The sequence below is a fragment of the Galleria mellonella genome, unplaced genomic scaffold, assembly GCF_026898425.1.
Source record: "Galleria mellonella isolate WM207_F2 unplaced genomic scaffold, CSIRO_AGI_GalMel_v1 utg654, whole genome shotgun sequence".
Classification (NCBI taxonomy): Eukaryota; Metazoa; Arthropoda; class Insecta; order Lepidoptera; family Pyralidae; genus Galleria; species Galleria mellonella.
Genome location: NW_026442139.1, coordinates 248,502 through 268,437, shown reverse-complemented (window position 1 = coordinate 268,437; position 19,936 = coordinate 248,502). Strand labels below are relative to the sequence as shown.

The 19,936-nt window shown below is 33.1% G+C and overlaps 1 protein-coding gene across 1 annotated transcript; it reads left to right on the top strand.

The window, feature by feature from the left end:
- Window positions 1-23: 23 nt before the first annotated feature.
- Window positions 24-2,288, top strand: LOC113514511 (carbonyl reductase [NADPH] 3-like). Its single transcript, XM_026898604.3, has one exon. The coding sequence runs from the start codon at window positions 70-72 to the stop codon at window positions 751-753; it is 684 nt and encodes a 227-aa protein (XP_026754405.1). The 5' UTR covers window positions 24-69; the 3' UTR covers window positions 754-2,288.
- The last annotated feature ends 17,648 nt before the right edge of the window (window positions 2,289-19,936 follow it).

Genomic DNA, 19,936 nt, shown 5'->3' with positions numbered 1-19,936 from the left:
TTATCATGAGATAGCTAATTTTTTTAAACCTCATTAGATTCGTACAGACATTCGTGGAGGGCAGCCACGATGCAGAAAATTTGTGTTTTAACGGACGCGGACAAAGGTGTCGGCCTTAATATTTGTAGACTTCTGTGTAGAAGATGTCCAGATATATTCTACGTGACCACGCGAGAAATAGAAGTGGGCCAACAGATTATGGAAAAATTGAAGGAAATGGGCACGTACCCGGAGTATCATCAGCTCGACGTTACTGACAGAGAAAGTGTGATCAGATTCAGGGATCATATTCAATCGAAAAATGGATCTATAGTGACATTAATTAATAACGTTGCCATAGGAGCGAGGTTGAGCAACACGACATATGAAGACGCTAAGTTTATCATCAACAATTACTATTATGGTTATGTGAACGTTCAAGAAATTCTGTTCCCGTTGTTGGCGGATAATGGGAGAGTATTGTATTTGTCCTTGGCAAGCTCAACATCCCGAATAAAGAACGATTACTGGAGGGAAAGACTTTCGATGAAACATTTGAGACAGAATGATATAAACGACTTTCTGCAATGGTTCTTGGAGACAATGAAAACTGGTGACTTTACTGATAATTACATTGCAGATGACAAGGTGAGAGCAATATATTCAATATCGACCGTGTCATTAACGTTACTAGTCAAGTTACAGCAAAAACAGCTCGCTCCAAGAAACGTATCTGTAAATTTTTTGCACCCACGTTGGGCACAAATATATTAAATTTATTAATTTTAACGATGTAGGTTACTTTTTGTACTGAGTTTTTTTTTTTAATTATATTGAATTTTCTTATATGTAAAATTATATTAACTATTCAAATGAAGCAACCAAATTTTCAATAATTTGTTTTTGTAAATTGATTTTATATAATATGAAAATTATAAAATGCATAAATTTTATGTTTATACAAATATCATTTAATTGAATTTAAAAAAAAAATATTTTTGTAACATGTAAAGGAACAACTTCAGTTTCCATGTAAAAAGTTCGTATTTTATTTTTAATTTTTGTGTAAATAGTATAATTCTATTTCATTAAGTGTATTTTTTACATTTTTATATATAATTTTTATAAATATAAATAAATAAATTTGTAGCTGATAAGTAAAATGATCTCTTAGATTAACGAAAAATCCAAATAACCTCAAACCTAGTGGGAGAGTCTACACTAATACTCTAATCAGGTAAAATTTGTTCGCTTGTTTATCTAGTTTTGTTTGTTTATTAAAAGGATTTATTAAATGTATTGTAAATATTTTTTTCATTAAATGAAAGTCGTTCTATTTCTGAGTACTACGGACTATATGTTTTGTGGAAATTTCCACAAAAACAAAAGAAGACTCCGCGTAAACGAAGTGAATTCACATTGTTTCTTACTACTTACATATATTTGCAATTTTAATAATACATGTTATTATAATTATATTTACAGACGTAACATGAGAGAAGATGTAATGTTTATTACAAATTACAAATATTTGTAAGTTTAATGTATGTTCATATATCATTACAATTATATTTAGAAAGTAACCGTGAGCAAAAACTTAGCGTCTCCCACTAGGTAGTTACAATATTTGTAAGTTTTATAATACTTATTGTTACAATTGTATCTTATTTTTTATATTGTAAAATGTATAATAACGTCTCATTAAAAATTGTACATTCCTCATGTAATTTAAGGTTACAAGCTGATTGTTTGTTTATAATGCGACAGATGGCGTTTAAGTCGGAACCAATGACGTTCATTATAAAACTGATAGTACTTAATTTATCTACTAAATCACAATTGTGATACATTGTTTTATCCGTAATTAGTGATACAACTAGACAATAAATTTATTAATGTAAAATGTGTAAAAAAAATTATGTATAATGAATAAATACTCGTTTCTGGGCATAACTTTAAATGTCTTCAGTTAAATTAACTTACGAATATGGGCTCAAGTGCTATTGGAGTGTTTAATTTAATATATTTTTTTAATAAGTCATCTTAATGAAGAAATATTGTTGTAAAATAGATAATTTTAATGTAATTTCAAATGGCATTGATGTGGAAGTAATGATTCGTTTATAACGTTGTAGTAATAAAAAAATATTTAAATCAAACTGATTGACATCATTAAACCTTATCATCACTGTACAATATAATAAACCAATATCCTTCATAAAATTATAATTATTACGTAGTTATACCACGTAATACTTATCTATCATATATGATATGTACAGTCATTCGTAACAAATATACTAACACTAAAACTCAGTAGTGGTACATCTGAAACTAAACACTAATATTAAAACTCAGCAATGGTGCTCCTGGAACTAAACACAGGCACTAGAACTCAGTAATTTTACTTTTAGATAACTTTCCTATATTTCAATGTTTTACAACATTTCTATCGAATAGAACAGGGTGGAATCTAAACCGTTGTCGTCCTCTTAAATTAATACACTGCCAGAAAGTAATATTTTTACCTAAATAATTATTATAAAGGTTTTTTTTAGTACATTTTGTAGTACATTTTGTAGTACAGAACACTGTTACCATAAGTACAAATTGTCCCCGGCCGATTTGCTTGACTTTATCAATATCAAGCTTGGAATGTTCGATGATAACTGCACTGATATCTAACTAATCTATTACGAGTACCCGGAAGTAGTCAAATTATGAGTATTACTCCCTAGTGCCTGAGTTTTATATGACTCACTTGAGTAAGTAAGCACTGAACATCTACACTCTCTACATAAGTGGTAAATAAATAAATTTACTACATACGCTTACGAATGAGACAAAACGAGACAGCATGTCTACCGTCTCGCACTGTCTCATGCGTGAGTTAGCAAAAATGTATGCAGATATGTCCGTCATTTAATTTATTATACTCTCGGAATGTTTAGCTTCCAACAATTTATACAATTTGATAATTTTTTGTTTCAATATTTTTTTTTTATGCAACTTAACAAGCTAAAGATCCACTTGATGGAAAATGGTAACCGTCGCCTATAGACATGAGCAGTACCATGGACATAGCAGAGTATACTGTGTCGCCCATGATACCCCTCATGCGTTGCCATTCCTGATCTAATCTGTTCCATCTAATCTATTGGACTGTCATCATCAATTATTTATCTATCTTTCAATGCTAACTATATTTAGCAATGAAATATAGATAAATAATTGATGTTATGTTTCCCCCCAAGATCCTGAGCCACATGCAATCAAGTTCATATAATACTTTTGCAATATTTTTTTAAGGAAGAGTCAATAGGGTTGTCACTACATACATACATATATACATATCTGTCACGCCTGTCTCCCATTAGGGTAGGCAGAAACAATGGAACGCCAAATGCTTCGATTCAAACAAACCTCTTTCGCTTCTTCCACATTCATCAATCTTTTCATACACGCTCGCCGGTTACGGGTACTTTTAATTTGGCCCTTCTTCAGCACGTTGTCACTTTAGAACGTTTTTATATCAGCTACAATAAATAAATAGCAAACGAATCCATCAATGGAGTAATTATCACTAGCGAGTCTATGTGTTGGAATGAGACATCGGATGTTGCCATCCCTTTCTGTCTCACAGACTCACGCATGATGACGATTTTACAATGAATTCGCTCGTCACTTATCTAGAGTTATCGATTCCTGTAAATGTGTGACCAGCCGATACGTGTCTATCTCTTGGTAACTCTTTATTGGGAAGTTCTCTGAAACTATTCAATCAAATATCAGCCGAAGAGTTTTGATAAATAAAAAATTCTTCCAAAATGTAGTTTTATTTCTGTATATTTTTACTTTGCCACGAGATTTCATGATTTCATCCCCAATTATGATTTTGATAATATTTCTAGAAGATAGGGTTTAATTTTATATTATTTTGTAACATATTATTATTGTGACGGTTGCGTTAGTTTTCTATGCAGAGCAAAAAAATCTACTTGTGAGCAAACAATCCCATGTTCTGAATTGAAGTATTTTTATTCCAATGTATCTACGAAAGATGTAGTTGTCATCGATGTCTTTTGAGATATTTGAAGTCGCTATGTTTTTTTTTAAACATAATATTAGTATTTTTACAATTTACTAAAATTCCTACAAGAGTAAAAGCCACAAAGAGATGTACTCTTTAACAATTGACTAAGTTACTAAGTTGATAGAGTTACGACTACTTAACCTCGAACTTCTAAGTTCACATGTCGTGCTATTTCGTAAAAATAAACAACCAATAAGAGTAAGACTCGCTTACATAATATTCCGTGCATACTTATATCGGATGTTATATAAATAAACTATATCTAACGTATTGAAACTTTGGTAATTTTCCTACAATTTATCGATGTATGTGATTTTTTTTGTCGTATTTATCACAAGGATACTTCGATAGATAATATTATGGAGGACAGCAATTTTTAAGTTTTTCTTAAAACTGTCTATAAAGGAATTTACATAATACATTTATAAATTACGTGTGTTATTTTTATTGAATTTTTATTATCATGTTTGCATTTTTTTCACGAATTTTATGGCCCGTAATTATTTAAATGGTTTGATGGGCTTGTTAATTGGTTGGATTTTTCATGTTACTTATGTCAAGTGTCTTACGATAGATATTTCTGCTTCTTATTATTCATGTAATACGAAGTTTCTAAAACAGTGCTTCTTAACCGTTAGTACGTATATATACCGCTTGTGGTCCCTAGAAGCAATCATAATGGTCCGCGAATCCATCCGAAATAGATTGAGCAAGAGATAACGAGTCGACACAACGACCTACTGCGTTGGATGTGTGAAAATGGAATGGTAACCCCGCCCGCGCTAACGGCATACACTGGCGGAGCACCAGTGAAGGTGAAGGATAGATGAGAATGAAAACAGACCAGTCAGCCCATCATGATGAATTCATCAGGGATTAAACACGATAGTTTCCAGGGGAACCGCGAAGAGGTCGACTTGGTTACGTATATTGCTAGCAATGAGATTCTATCTCCATTACTAACAATCGCTTTCCCCCTGTTTCTAGTAGTTTCCACGCTTGCCAAGTGGACTGGCAACTGTAGTTAGGCTTTGGAAATATTTTAAAAGAGATGCTGCTACTCATCTCTCGCTCTGACTTAGTTATCTCTTACGATACCCACGGATAAGGAAGGGGTAGCCTATCGTGTGCCGAATTCAGAAGAAGACTTCTGAATGAAGTCGAAACAATTGTTAGAAACGGCACAGTAAATTCATTAATTTCCCGTTACATATGTAAGTGTATAGATAAAAATTTATATAGTTATAAAAATAGGACACGCAGATAGAAAAATCCCAAGGTTTAACTGGGTGAGAATACTTTTAGCATAACAACTTCGCCTTGTACACGTGTCCTGTACTAAAGAATAAATAAATAAATAAAAATAAAACAAATTATATCTGTGATTAATTTAAAAGAATTTAAAAGACAACACTGCCAACTTATCTGCGATTGTGGTGTCCCAACAAACTGCGCAGTCAGACAATCCGGAGTACTGCGTATCGCGCTGGTTGATTCATTTTATTATTGCTATTTAATGTTCTTATAGGATTAGCAACGATGATTGATAGGTTTTCATACGATATATATATATATATATATATATATATATATATATATATATATATATATATATATATATTGTGTATACATAAACAACATTTTTTAATATCTCTACTAATATTATTAAATTGAAAATGAACTTGTTTTTTTTATACAACTTAGAATGGTAAACAAGCTAACGGCCCACCTAATAGAAAGTGGTAACCATCGCCTATAGACATGAGCAGTACCATGGACATAACATGGAGGATACTGTTTCGCCCATGATATCCTCCATGCGTTGCCATTCTTGAAGACTCAGGTGTTATTCCTCTGTACTCAGTAAATTCACGCCATATCTCACCCTTCAAATCGAAGAACAGCCATGCAAACACGACCGCTTTACGGTTGAAATACGAATGGGAAAGAGGTACCCAAGCAAACGATTTTTGTTGAAAGTCTACCCCTGGTTGTTTCTTATCCCTTGACAGTGTAACGTTTCAACTTACTGACATTAAATGGGGGGCGGGAGGGGGATGGGATAATTAGTAATGTGGACTACCAGTCTCATTTTTTTTTTAATAATAACTGTCTTTATTGAATAATAAATTACATACATTCAGTTAGATCTACTGCCCACCGAACTAGGCCGAGCCTGTATCTCAGTGGATAGTTAAATAACTTCCTTTGACATAAAGACGTTACAATATCTAATATAAACACACTCAAATTTACAATGTCCAAGGTACTTTCCTCTGATTCTCAATCTCTCTATCTCTCTTTCTCTCTCAGCCTCATTGCTAGCAATATACCTTGTCAGGTCGACCTTCAAGTGATTCCCCCTGGAAACCATCGTGCTGAATTCCTGGTGTATTCATCACGATGAGCTGACTTGTCTTTTAATCCTCACCTATCATGCCTCCCTGGTACCTCGCCAGCGTATACCATTAGCGCGGGCGGGGTTACCATTCCATTATCATCCAATAAAAAATCGGCATTAAATTCATAACAAAATAAATGATACATAATGCATGCATTCAATGCATGCATCTCTGGGTCCGTGGGGCCCCTAGGCCATGAATCTTTTCAAAGAGATTACACGCTGGCTGGTGGAAATCTCTGGTGACCAGAAGGCTGGCCTATACTTTGTTGTTTGTAATGCATTTCCATTGCTATTCAGCGTGGAAATGCAGCAAGTATCCTAGGCACTCTACCAGCTGGCAGTGATCTCACAGAAATTTTTTCATCTTTAAATATTTTTTTAATTACAAGTTTAAATTAATAATAATAATTATGCATTGGATTGAAAGCTAACCTTTATCCTGATCAACCAATATATCTTGGTTACACAGACGAAGCCACGGGCAAATACTACAATTATAATAATATGTATTAAGAAATTGTTACTGGATGTTGTCTGTGCATGCGAGATATTTAAGAACATCGATCTGAGAGATAATAATAAGACCAGTAGATGATAAAACAATTGTTTTTAGAAATTTTATCTATTTGTCTATCTCTCTGTAAGTTTATTACGGCATCGCATAAAAACTATTGCACCAATTTAGATGCGGTTTCCACATTTGTATTCCTGAAGGTATAACTTGAAATACTTTATATACTCTCTCTTGATACACCATGCAGAAATGTATTTGATTGGGTTTATTTACTTTTGAAATATGCACGTAATAAATAGCGAGCAAGAATCTAATAATAAATAAAATATAATAATAATAATCTTTGAAAAAATTTCAACAATTTGGTGGCTGGTAACACAGGTTCTTCTAAACCTACCGCAAGCACCAGTCTCTCACAAAATTGGTCTTCATATCAAATTGTACCTCATGTTGTTACTTTATTCTACCTTTTGTGAAGAGAAAATAAACCATTCATTCATTCATTGAAATTTAAAAAAATTACATTTAAAATAACTTATAAGATTTCACCTAATTCGATGAAATTCGATAAAATGTCGTGGATTAGAAATGCCTTCCATTTTTAATTACACTTATATTATACCGCATTGATATGCTTTTGTATACATTTATAACGTATTTATTTGTACACGAGTATTGATACATTATCTATCATCATTTATAATACACGATTGGCTGATGAAAACAAGTCGTGATAACGGAACGCCTACATGTGTGCTACGTAGATACAAGTATAAACAAAATCTAGCACATTCCACCAAAGATTTCATAGTAATAATAATAATAACTTTATTGCATAACAACGATTGTAACAAACTCAGCACTGGAAATTACAGTAAAAGTAGATACGAATACATTTCTACATTTGGATCAGTTTAAACATTTTTTTTTTGATACAACTTAGAATGGTAAACAAGCTGACGGTCCACCTGATGGAAAGTGATAACCGTCGCCTATAGACACGTTCAGACTGTGTCTGAACTAGGTTATAAAACCTGTATCTCAGACAACAGCGCTCCACCCTCATCAAATAGCTCAGCAAAGTTTTTAGTGCTACATATAGAATATTGATTTTAAATAAAGTTAATTAATCTAATTATAACTATTAGTTTTAATGAAAAATGTGAAAAAATTGTAAAAAAAAATGTGCTCCCTGTGTGTAGAGTGCAATTTGAATGTATGTGGTAGGGTGCGTAAAATTATTTATTTATTTATTTATACTTTATGTACACATTGAAAAATGTCAACTGGGCGGACTTAATGCCTGATGGCATTCTCTACCTCTAAAATTATTTGTATGTATACTATAATATATAATATAAATTATATATTATGGAGAGGGCTATGCTCGGATTCTCTTTGCGTGATAGAATCTAAAACGAGGATATTCGCAAAAGAACCAAAATAACCGACACAGCCCGAAGGACAAGCAAGCTGAAGTGACAATGGGCTGGTCACATAACTCGAAGAACCGACAACCGATGAGGAAGAGAGGTCTTTGAGTGGTAACCGCATACGGGCAAGTATAAAACGACCCTCCATTAGATGAAGTGGCGAAATGAAATGCGTTGCAGGGAGTCAGTGGATGCAGGTGGCTCAGGACCGTTCTTTATGGCAGTCTATTGGGGAGGCTTATGTCCAGCAGTAGACGGATAATAGCTGAAATCTGAAATCCATAATAATATTATAAGGAGACAAATTATGAGTTTGGAAGATCACAGTAATCTCTGGTACTTCTGATCTGATTTTCAGAATTCTTTCACTGTTAGAAAGATATATTATCCCTGAATGCTAGGCTACTTTTTATTTTAGTAAATATATCATCATCATTTTCCTACCCTTATCCTAATCATTTGTGGTCGGTGTAATAAGATTTTATCCATATTACAAAAAGATTTGGTTATTAGTTTTACGACCGGCCACCTGCCTGACGTCAACCCTCTTTGGGAAATATAGTATTATATAATATCTCTTATAGTAAATATATATATATATTTATAATAATTAATCACAATAAATATAATTGAAGCTGGCACAATTCTATAATATGGCGGTCGCTCTCTGAACGGTTTGAAATAAATAAAAAAATTGTACAGCAAAAATATTTATTATATTTAAATTATGTTACCCAAAAAACATGTTTTTTTTTTATGTTGAATGTAATATAAATTTTATTGTATTAAATTTGGAGGTTTCACGTGTAGTTTACAAATTCTTATAGAAACAAATAGCTAAATCGAAATAGAATAATAAAACATACAGGGGCATGGCAGTGGTAAGCAAATGTACAAGTATACAAGAGTTCCAGCAAACCCAGAATGGAAAGGAGCGTCAGTATCAGTGGGTGGAGAGGTAAAATACAGTGGCAGTTTACAAATAAAGAGACTTAGAAAAGACTGAATGAGTCAAAGGATTAAATTTTTCTTTTAATATTTTTCTTTTGTGATGGTCTAAAAAATTTTTTTTATTATAAAAAAAAATATTATATTATATCCACGCTGTTTATATCAATATTTAATTTGTCAAGTATTAACACGAATGATTGATGGATTAATGATAAGGTATTTGTAATTATGCTATGGGCGATATGGCGAGGTATTCAGTTTTATCGAAGCCAGGGGGTGGCAAATATTTTTCTTCAAACGATAAACGTAAGAAATTTTCCAATGTGTCTCAAAAAATAAACAAATAAGTATTTTATTTTTATCACAACAGATTTCCACGTGGCGATTAAGTATAAGTGTGGTCCTAGCATAGAATGGGCCACCACTTCTTTTCCTATGGTATATGACTTTGTACAAAAGTCGATTGCTTGGGCATCTCTGTCCCATTCGTGTTTCAACCGTGAAGCAGTTATGTTTGCATGGCTGTGTTTCAGTTTGATGGGTGGGATATGGCGTGAATTTACTGGGTACAGAGGAATAACACCTTAGTCCTCAGGAATGGCAACGCATGGAAGGTTTCATGGGCGAAACAGTATACTCTGTTATGTCCATGGTACTGCTCATGTGTATAGGTGACGGTTACCACTTTCCATCAGGTGGGCCGTCAGCTTGTTTGCCATTCTAAGTTGTATAAAAACAAATCGTAAGAGGAAAGGAAGACTAAAGGAATTTAATCGTTAAGTGATGGACAACAGAGCCTGCGGTTGTCGACCCGTCTACCAAGCGTGGCAACTACTGGCAAAGCCCCCTGTAGGGGTTGGCCTATGCTCAGCAGTGGACATTCATCATCCTCAGAATATCGCCATACCTTAGTAAGGATTCAACATATGCGTGATATGCAGTCAATACCGCTGTCTGATTAACAATCTTAGACAGCATGCGTAATGCGTATGAAAATTGGTTTATTTTGCTATTGATATTTTCTATATGATGTTTCTATGTCAGGTCATAATCAATCGTTAATCCCAAAAATTTCGTAATTTTCATTTCATTTATTTATTTTTTTCCATTAAAATTAATATTAAAAGATGTCAAATTATTTTCTCGATTGCTAAAATTCATAAAATGTGTTTTATCTAAGTTTATTCTTAGATTATTTTCCTTTAACCAGTCTATTAATATTTTTACATTTTCTTTATATACAAGTAGAGACTAGTGCCCAACAGTGGGATATTCTTCTCTTATAGATACGAAAAAATCTTATGGATGCCATCAACTGATTGGCTTATGGTCGGGTCAATACGTTTGTTTACATTATCATTCGAATTCAATTGAAACAGCCTCTACTTACAGCACGCTGTATCAGTACCTTGCTGACTCAGGAGTAAAAGTATTCCCAGTAGATAGCTCGTGATGGGTTCGGATCCATATTGTTGGGCCATGAATAATTCATGGCAACTAGTGATGCGACTCCACTTATATTTTATCACTACACATTCCGATTTATCGTTTTCCGTTGAGAAGTTTTATTCGATATTTCAATAAGTGAGTCACTCGAGTGAACTTTATTGAAATATTTATAGCAATCTATTTTTATGTGCGATGGATGCAGGTAGGTTCTGGCATAGGAATAAATCGAACTATTCCAAGATTGAACTATGCATATGAAATTCCATGTGGAAGTTATATTTTATAGGGGATATAAACAGTGATAAGATAAGTGAGTTACTAAATCATTAATAATTTATTCCTTGCTATTAATATTAGTATTAATAAAATTAAGATTTTCCTAAAGACTACATAATAGAGTTCTTCAGAAAAAGTTAAGATTTTGCAGAATTGGAAACGCGCACGTGACACCCCTATTTTTTTTTTATTGGATGAAAATGGAATGGTAACCCCGCCTGCGCTAACGGGATACGCTGGCGGGGCACCAGTGAATGGTGATCGATGAGGATGAAAACAGGCCAGTTAGCCCATCATGATGAATTCATCTGGAATTAACCATGATAGTTTCCAGGGGGAATCGCGAGGAGGTCGACCTGGTTGGGTTATATTGCTAACAATGGGATTCTTAGTCTCTATTACTAACAATCCCTTTCCCCCCGTGACACCCCTATTAGCAATAGATGCAGGTGTCCACGAGCATGTATGTATATGTATGTATGCTTGTTTGACACCTTCATGGTATAAAGAAAAAGCAATTAATAATGATATCAGTTTTAAAGCATTTTAAGTCTTTATTTATTAATTAAAATCAACTTTCTCAATTATTTTGTAAATTATTTAAAAAAATGTAAAGATAATTTCTCTGTAACTTGTTTACAATCACTTTTAAATCATATATTTTTTCTTTAATCATTTTTAATGAATCGTATTCGAATAGATTAAGATATTAACTCGATGAAATGTAAACGCACCCATCACTAACGCGAGGCAAACATTAATGCAGCCCCATGTAAGTATGTGTTTGTTTTGTATCGCTTTAGTAAGATTGTTTTTGGGTAGAATTATTATATACGTAATGTATATATATACTGAACGAGCGAGGCCGCATTGGCCAATTTTATACAACTCGTTGCGAGAGCTATACGCTAAAGTCATATGCTGACAATCGAGTTTGTATTTGCCCCGCGGTCAACAAACAGTATTAACAGTCTGTTAAATTTATTATTGAACCTATTCGTATTTTGAAAACAAACAATAGCTGTTGATTTATATGTAGAATACTGTAAATAGTTTATACAAGAGCTAGTGAAACGACTAAACTAAACTTTATTTAGCTAGGCTTATATATTTATTTTTATACAACTTAGAATGGCAAACAAGCTGACGGCCCACCTGATGAAATGTGGTAACCGTCGCCTATGGACATGAGCAGTACCATGAACATAACAGAGTATACTGTTACGCCCATGATACCCCCCATGCGTTGCCATAAACATAAATATTTATTTATTTAAGGACAGTCAACGAAGCATACATTTATATCAACTTAATAACTGATAATGTGGTTACATTACAATACCAGAGGGAGACTTTGTACAAAAGTCGTTTGCTTGGGTACCTCTGTCCCATTCATGTTATTACCGTGAAGCAGTTGTGTTTGCATGGCTGTGTTTTGGTGTGAAGGATGGGATATGGCGCGAATTTACTGGGTACAGAGGAATAACACCTGAGTTCTCAGGAATGGCAACGCATGGGGGTAACGGTATCATGGGCGAAACAGTATACTCTGTTATGTCCATAGTACTGCTCATGTCTATAGGCGACGGTTACCACTTTTCATCAGGTGGACCGTTTGTTTGTTTGCCATTCTAAGTTGAATAAAAAAAAAACATTATAAAATGGTATCTTAATTAAATGACTTATAATAATGAGTCCACTGTAGTTTCGGAAGTTTTACATAAATCTATTTTAATTATTAGCCATATCTGTCGAGACGGAAATGTATAAGAACTTTAATAAAATATAGATACAGTAGTTTTTTTTTTTCAATAAAAATAGTTTTTTTTATATTTATAAATTTATAATAAAATTATATTTTTTTTTATTTGGAAAATTATAATATATTACTTTAATTATATTTATTTATTTATTTTTATGAGAAATAACCAAGGCATATAATAAATGTAAGGTTACAATTGTATAAATATAGTAAGGTTGCCTTATTATGATATTATAATATATATTTTTATTTTATTTATTTGTCATATAATTTTAGTTGCATTTGTATGTCCTTTAATTTTTTCAAATGCTCTATCATTATAAACTAGCTACTCGCCTAAGTTTAGCAAGAATTCAATTTATTTTGAATTGCCTATAAAATAACTTCATCTCGGTCAGCAACACGCACATGACACCTCTAGCGTTTTTTATTAGGTGAAGATGGTATGGTAACCCCGCCTGCGCTATCAGTATACGCTGGTGGGGCACCAGTGAAAGATGACAGGTGAGGATGACAGCAGATCAGTTAGCCCATAGTAACCAATTGAACAAGAATTAATCACTATGGTTAATTATGGTTTCCAGGGGGAACCGCGTGGAGGTCGACCTGATAGGGTGTATTGTTAGCAATGAGGTTGTTAAATCTCATTACTAACAATCCCTTTCCCTCCACCTCTAGTGTTGCAGGCGTCTGTAGGTTACAGTGACCGTTTACCGTCAGACGGGCTGTATGCCTGTTTGCCACCTTTGTGGTATAAAAAAAAATCATCGCACGGTTTAAAAAAAAGAAATTAGAAAAATAGACGTTGGAAACAATTTTGTTTGATACTAATTTTATTCATATAATTTGTTATTTTATATCAAGAAACCAAACAGCGTGTCTTAATTGTGCTGTAAATATATTACACGTTTTTGTACTCCCTAAATAATCTATATCAAGGTAATTATTCTTTGAAACGTAATTTAAACTTAGTCTGCTGTTAGGTTTCTTGATACAGAATAATAAATAATCCTGTAATTTGTAATTTGTTCGGATTTTAAACTTTCTATCAAAGAAATAAGGTCTAATGTGCACAGCCGCTTAACCAGTTGCCAACAATTCTCTATGGAGTACAGGGTAGTTTCTTTCTACCTTACTCAAAAGTCTGCTTACGTAAACTCCTGGAATATTGTTGCTATAGGTACATTACATAGGTTGAGTAATACAGCTGCAATTGATATTCCCAAAGCAACTTGTATGTACCAGAGGGAGACTTTGTACAAAAGTCAATTGCTTGGGTACCTCTGTCCCATTCGTATTTCAACCGTGAAGCAGTTGTATTTGCATGGCTGTGTTTCGGTTTGAAGGGTGGGATATGGCGTGAATTTACTGGGTACAGAGGAATAACACCTGAGTCCTCAGGAATGGCAACGCATGGGGGTATCATGGACGAAACAGTATACTTTGTTATTTCCATGGTACTGCTCATGTCTATAGGCGACGGTTACTACTTTCCATCAGGCGGGCCGTCAGCTTGTTTGCCATTCTAAGTTGTATAAAAAACAAAACAGATTAATGATAGTTCTGTCAATTGTAAAAATTATATGGAATCAACTTCCAGCAGCAGTATTTGCGAACCGATACGACAACATAACCTTCAAGAAAAGAGCATATTCCTTTTTAAAAAGCCGACAGCACACCTGCAATGCCGCTGGTGTTGTGGCTGATCATGGGCGGCGGTAGTCACTTACCATCAGGTGACCCGCATGCTCGTCTGCCCCCTGTGTAAAAAAAGTAGATCCAAGAAAATTTTTTTCCCTTCTTTCACTAAAGGAACCGTGGAAAATTTAGTTTTAACTGTACTTAAGGTTAAATAGAGTAGGTATATTTCTTACCTACCTTTAAATACAGTTACAGCAAATTGGAAAATGTATTAGTCCTTGTATTTAATTCTCTACCCGTAGATAATCTTTGATATATCTTATCTGTACTAAATCAGGCACACTTCCTCCTCATTAAGGCTAAGTTAATATTAACTGAAACGATATAAATCAGAATACAAGTGTACCATTATTTACACAGATAAGAACTCTACTATTTCCGTAATTAGGCTATGGAATTTTTCATTAAATATTGTATAATAAATAACCATCGCTGCAAATTATTGTAGGGTTGACACTGAGGAATTCGGGCAAATTATTTGGTTTCACAAAGACGTTTACTTTAAAACACGGAGGAATTTCTGTTCAAAAGAAAGAGAGGGAGAGAGGAAGATTGTAATAAATAAAAGTATAAACAGTATAAAAATAAATTTAATTAAATTTTTTAATTATAATTTAATTAAATAAATTTAATTTAATTTAATTTAATTAGCATATTCCTTTTTAAAAGGCCGGCAGCACACCTGCAATGCCGTAGGTGTTGTGGGTGACCATGGGCGGCGGTAGTCACTTACCATCAGGTGAGCCGCATGCTCGTTTGCCCCCTGTGTTGTAAAAAAAAAAAAAAAATCCCAACTAATTATAATATATAATATTTGTATTTTTATTGCCTTGCGGTCCCGGCATAGAATGGTCCCCCACTTTCTTTCCCGTGGTTGTCGTAAGAGACGACTAAAGAAGGGCGAGGAATGGGCAGCAGCGTCCCTTTTAAAACATCTCCAAAGCCTGAGGCTGCCAAGCGTGACGCTACTGCCAAATTCCCCCAGGGGGAGGCTTATGTTCAGCAGTGGACAGCTAAGGGCTGGTATGATTTGTATTTTAGATTTGTTATTAACAAAACGTAACCTATTTTTGAAATAGGTATTTTGTATGTATATTTTTTATACGCCAATTATCCGCATATGCATAAAATATAACAATGTATGCAAGGACCTTGATATCTTCCAACAATCCTTGCAATGTTACATTAAGACTGCCAATTTGTTACTTTAATTTTATAGCCGTCATTCTTTTAATGTATATAATATCGAATGTTATGCAGAGCAGTTGTTGGAGTGCAAATTTGATGCTGTTTTGTGTAATATTTATTTTATTAATATAATAATTTGTAATCTGTTGCCTTGCTATAAATAAATAAATAAATTTAAATTTTATAATTTTAATATTGCTGTTTAAATTCTATCAATGAAAGGTTGAGTTTAAAACATTACTACGTTAAAGAAATTTTTTAAATTTTGAACAACCAACATCGTACACGAATCAATTTTCTCGACTGTCCTCATGTATTTTTTTTTTTTAATTCAGTCAATTGTCATTGGAAAATAAAATTATCTTTTTAACACATATTTTGCTGTACCTTCGTCATCAAGTTTTTTATTAGCTTCAAATTTAGAACATAACACCTGTTGATGTTATGTTCTAAATTTGATGACTATTTATGACCAGAGGGAGACTTTGTACAAAAGTCGATTGCTTGGGTACTTCTGTCCCATTCGTGTTTCAACCGTAAAGCAGTTGTGTTTGCGTGGCTGTGTTTCGGTTTGAAGGGTGGGATATGGCGTGAATTTACTGGGTACAGAGGAATAACATCTGAGTCGTCAGGAATGGCAACGACGGTATACTCTGTTATGTCCATGGTACTGCTCATCTAATACCACTTTCCGGTGGGCCGTCAGCTTGTTTGCCATTCTAAGTTGTATAAAAAAAAAAAATTGAATTGAATGTTTCATTATTGTTATTCCTAACAATAAACTGCGGTTAATAAATATTTTAATTAAATCTGACAACTGGAAGTAGTTTGCCAAGTGAGGTTTCCGTTCCTTTGTCTCGATTCCTTGTGTTGTAATTCCAAAGTGCACACTATAAAAGTGCGGGGAATTGATTGGGAAGAGGCTAGTTAAGCTGCGCGGCGAGGTCTGCCGGAGCCAAATCGAAGACACTTTTTAGTTTAATTTGCGATTTACTTTTCATATTTTATTATAGCGGTCTTTACAGTTCGGGATTTAATTTTATTTCGTTTTTTACGATGCTCAAATCGTTTGTAAAGTTAATTTTTTTAATCGCTAATAGAGAAGCTGTAAACTGCGAATTTGTATAGTGAATTGATTTTTAGCTTTAAATTTGAGTTTATATATGTATATTTCTCAAAACCTAAAAAAATATTGAATGCCAAATCGAATTCGATTGTAAAAAGACACGAAGTAGGATCCGAGACGGATCGTGTTTTACGATGCTCTCGTTGTAAAGTTAATTCGCTAATAGAGAATGTAAACTTGAACGAATGATCGAATGTTCTTTTTTCAATTGTTAATTGCTTGTTCTTAGAAGAGGATAAGGATAAAGTCATAGTTTGTAGCGTTTTATGAAATAATTTTTATTTTATTTTGTTTTATGTTTTATTTTATTATATTTGATTTTATTTTATCTTATTTTATTTTGTTTTATTTACTTTTCATTTATTTTATTATATTTAATTTTATTTTGTTTTATGTTATTTTATTTCTTCTTTCATTTTCCTTTGTTTTATTTTCTTTTCCTTTATTTTATTATGTTTGATTTGGTTTTATTGTACATAAAAATGTGTATAATGTGTATTGTAAATAAAAAATATAACAAAGTTAAACAAATATGTAAAGGCGAACTTAACTCAAAAAGAGTATGTTTGGTAGTTGATTTTTTCTTAACTCAAAGCTTTATTTTACAAATTATTTTCAACTCATTGGTATGAGTCCGACTAGCAACATTTGATAGTGTTTGCTTTTGTTTATTACTCGTATTTGTATCTGCCTGTAGCTTATAGAGAAATATGAGATATCTAGAAATAAATTCGTCAGAGGTTAATTTGTATAGTAGAATTGAAATTTAGCTTTAAATTTGAGTTTATATATGTATATTTCCTCTATGAAAACCTACAACGATTGTACTTTGACGAAATTTTAAATATTTACACGCAAGTTTTTTTGAAATGTCTCATATTATATTGTGTTTTTTTTTATACAATTTAGAATGGCAAACAATATTAACATGTGATATTATTAGTCTCTAGTAATTTTTTTTGCTCGAGATTGAGATGAGTCCAGAGAAGATTTAACGGCCCACCTACTTTTAAGTATTCCTACTGATGAGAAGTGGTAACCGTCGCCTATAGACATGAGCAGTACCATGGATATAATAGGGTATACTGTTTCGCCCATGACACCCCCCTATGCGTTGCCATTCCTGAGGACTCAGATGTTATTCCTCTGTACCCTGTAAATTCACGCCATATCCCAATTGAAGCAGCCAAATAATTATTTAAATTGAACCTTTGTGTGTATATATAATGTGTAAACCGAAACACAGCCATTTGTGTGTATATATAATGTGTAACAATCATTTATGACTAAAGTATGTGACGGTGCGCGATTGGATTGTGTAGTTATTTTAATTAATCAATTTATCATGAAGTAGGTAATTTTAGTCATTGATAAAAAGCAATAAGTAATATAACAAACTAAATATCTCTACGTGTTAATATCGTTGATGGTAATACGATTAATAATGAAGAGAAAGAAAATAGAAAAAGAAACAATTTATATCTACAAGTGGATTTTCATTTAAAACAATTAGAAATTTGCTTCGACATAACTTCATTCGTCACAAGTTTATTATTGTACTGACATAGAAGTAAGGGTTTACTTTCAATTTCAAAGCCGGTTCAGAATTGGTGACGTAAAATAACTACAAAAAATACAGTTTAAATTCTCCTCCTTTTGGAAGCGTATTAAAGAAACAAGAAAAAATGTATCATCGTGATAAATATCAGTTCACTGAAGTTCTATTACTTACTAGATTATAAAAAAAATAATATGAAAAACGCCACAATTGGCTTACCGAGAAATGGTTTTACTCGAAGACTATTTTAATGTTAAATTGTAAAGACAAGTCCCAAATTAAATGTTTGCACGCCACATAGTTGAATACAGAGATTTTGTTAATTAATTTATTGATTTATTCATTCATTCATTGATATTTCCCTTCAATTTTCCTTTTCGTCTACTAAGAAATTATCATACGTTAAATACGTAAGTTTTCTTGCCCTCTGATGACATCATGTGAACGAAAATGTCGAGTGACAAATTCTTCGTCACCGCACGAATTAAAAGGTTAAGGTTTCATATTTTTTTTTTTTAATAACTATTAAAAGTAATCCCCCAACGCACCACACCGAGGCAGCGTACCCAAGATACTGGCAGCATTACCTCTTTGGATTGCCAAACTTATCTTTTAGGCAAAGTAGCTACCAGCTCTTGGGTCACCAGTAACCTCGATGAGGCGCGCTGCGATCGTCCGTTTCATATTGTATGTATCATTTTTATTTTATGCGAAACATCATCTACTTGTTGATATCAATATATTTACGAAAAAAATATGTTTAAGAGATTCTTTCATGATCACCAATCGGGATAAAAAGCCTTCGGTGCGTGTATTCCAAATTTTACACCGAATGCGCTAAAAGGTTACAAACAAACTCACTTTTACATTTGCACGATGGCCAGTGCCGAGGCAGCTTGGTATGAGAGTTTATTCGAGTTTTTTTCTTTTACATTGCCGTATTATATTTTTTTCTTTATGGATGATAATGGAATGGTAGCCCCGCCCGCGCTATCGGTATACACCGGCGGGGCACCAGTGAAGAATGATAGGTGAGGATGAAGTAAATCAGTTAGCCCATCGTGACGAATTCAACAAGAATTGTTCACGACGGTTTCCAGGGGGAACCACGTGGAGGTCGACCTAATAAGGCATACTGCTAGCAATGGGGCTGTCAAACACCATTGCTAACAATCCATTTCCCCCCTGCCATATTATACTGTGTTTTCATAAGTTGCTAAATAACGAAAAATATTTGTAAATTGTGTACATGAAATATGATATTTATATTATTTTTAGACGCCTAGATTATTATTAGTATTATAAATATTTATTACATTAGTGGAATTATCTTATCGTTTCAGTTAAATTATCTGTAATCAAAGCTTATCGTATTAATAATACATTGATAATTGATTCAGTAGGTAGAAATTGTAGCTCGCCATACAATATTAGGTAATATTTATTTACTCAATGTTTACTTATCCAAACATGTTCACAAAAAGACTGCTAAAAGAGAACGT

What these genes read in the sequence shown, in the direction of transcription:
- LOC113514511 (XM_026898604.3), top strand. Translation starts at nt 70, where the DNA reads ATGCAGAAAATTTGTGTTTTAACGGACGCGGACAAAGGTGTCGGCCTT.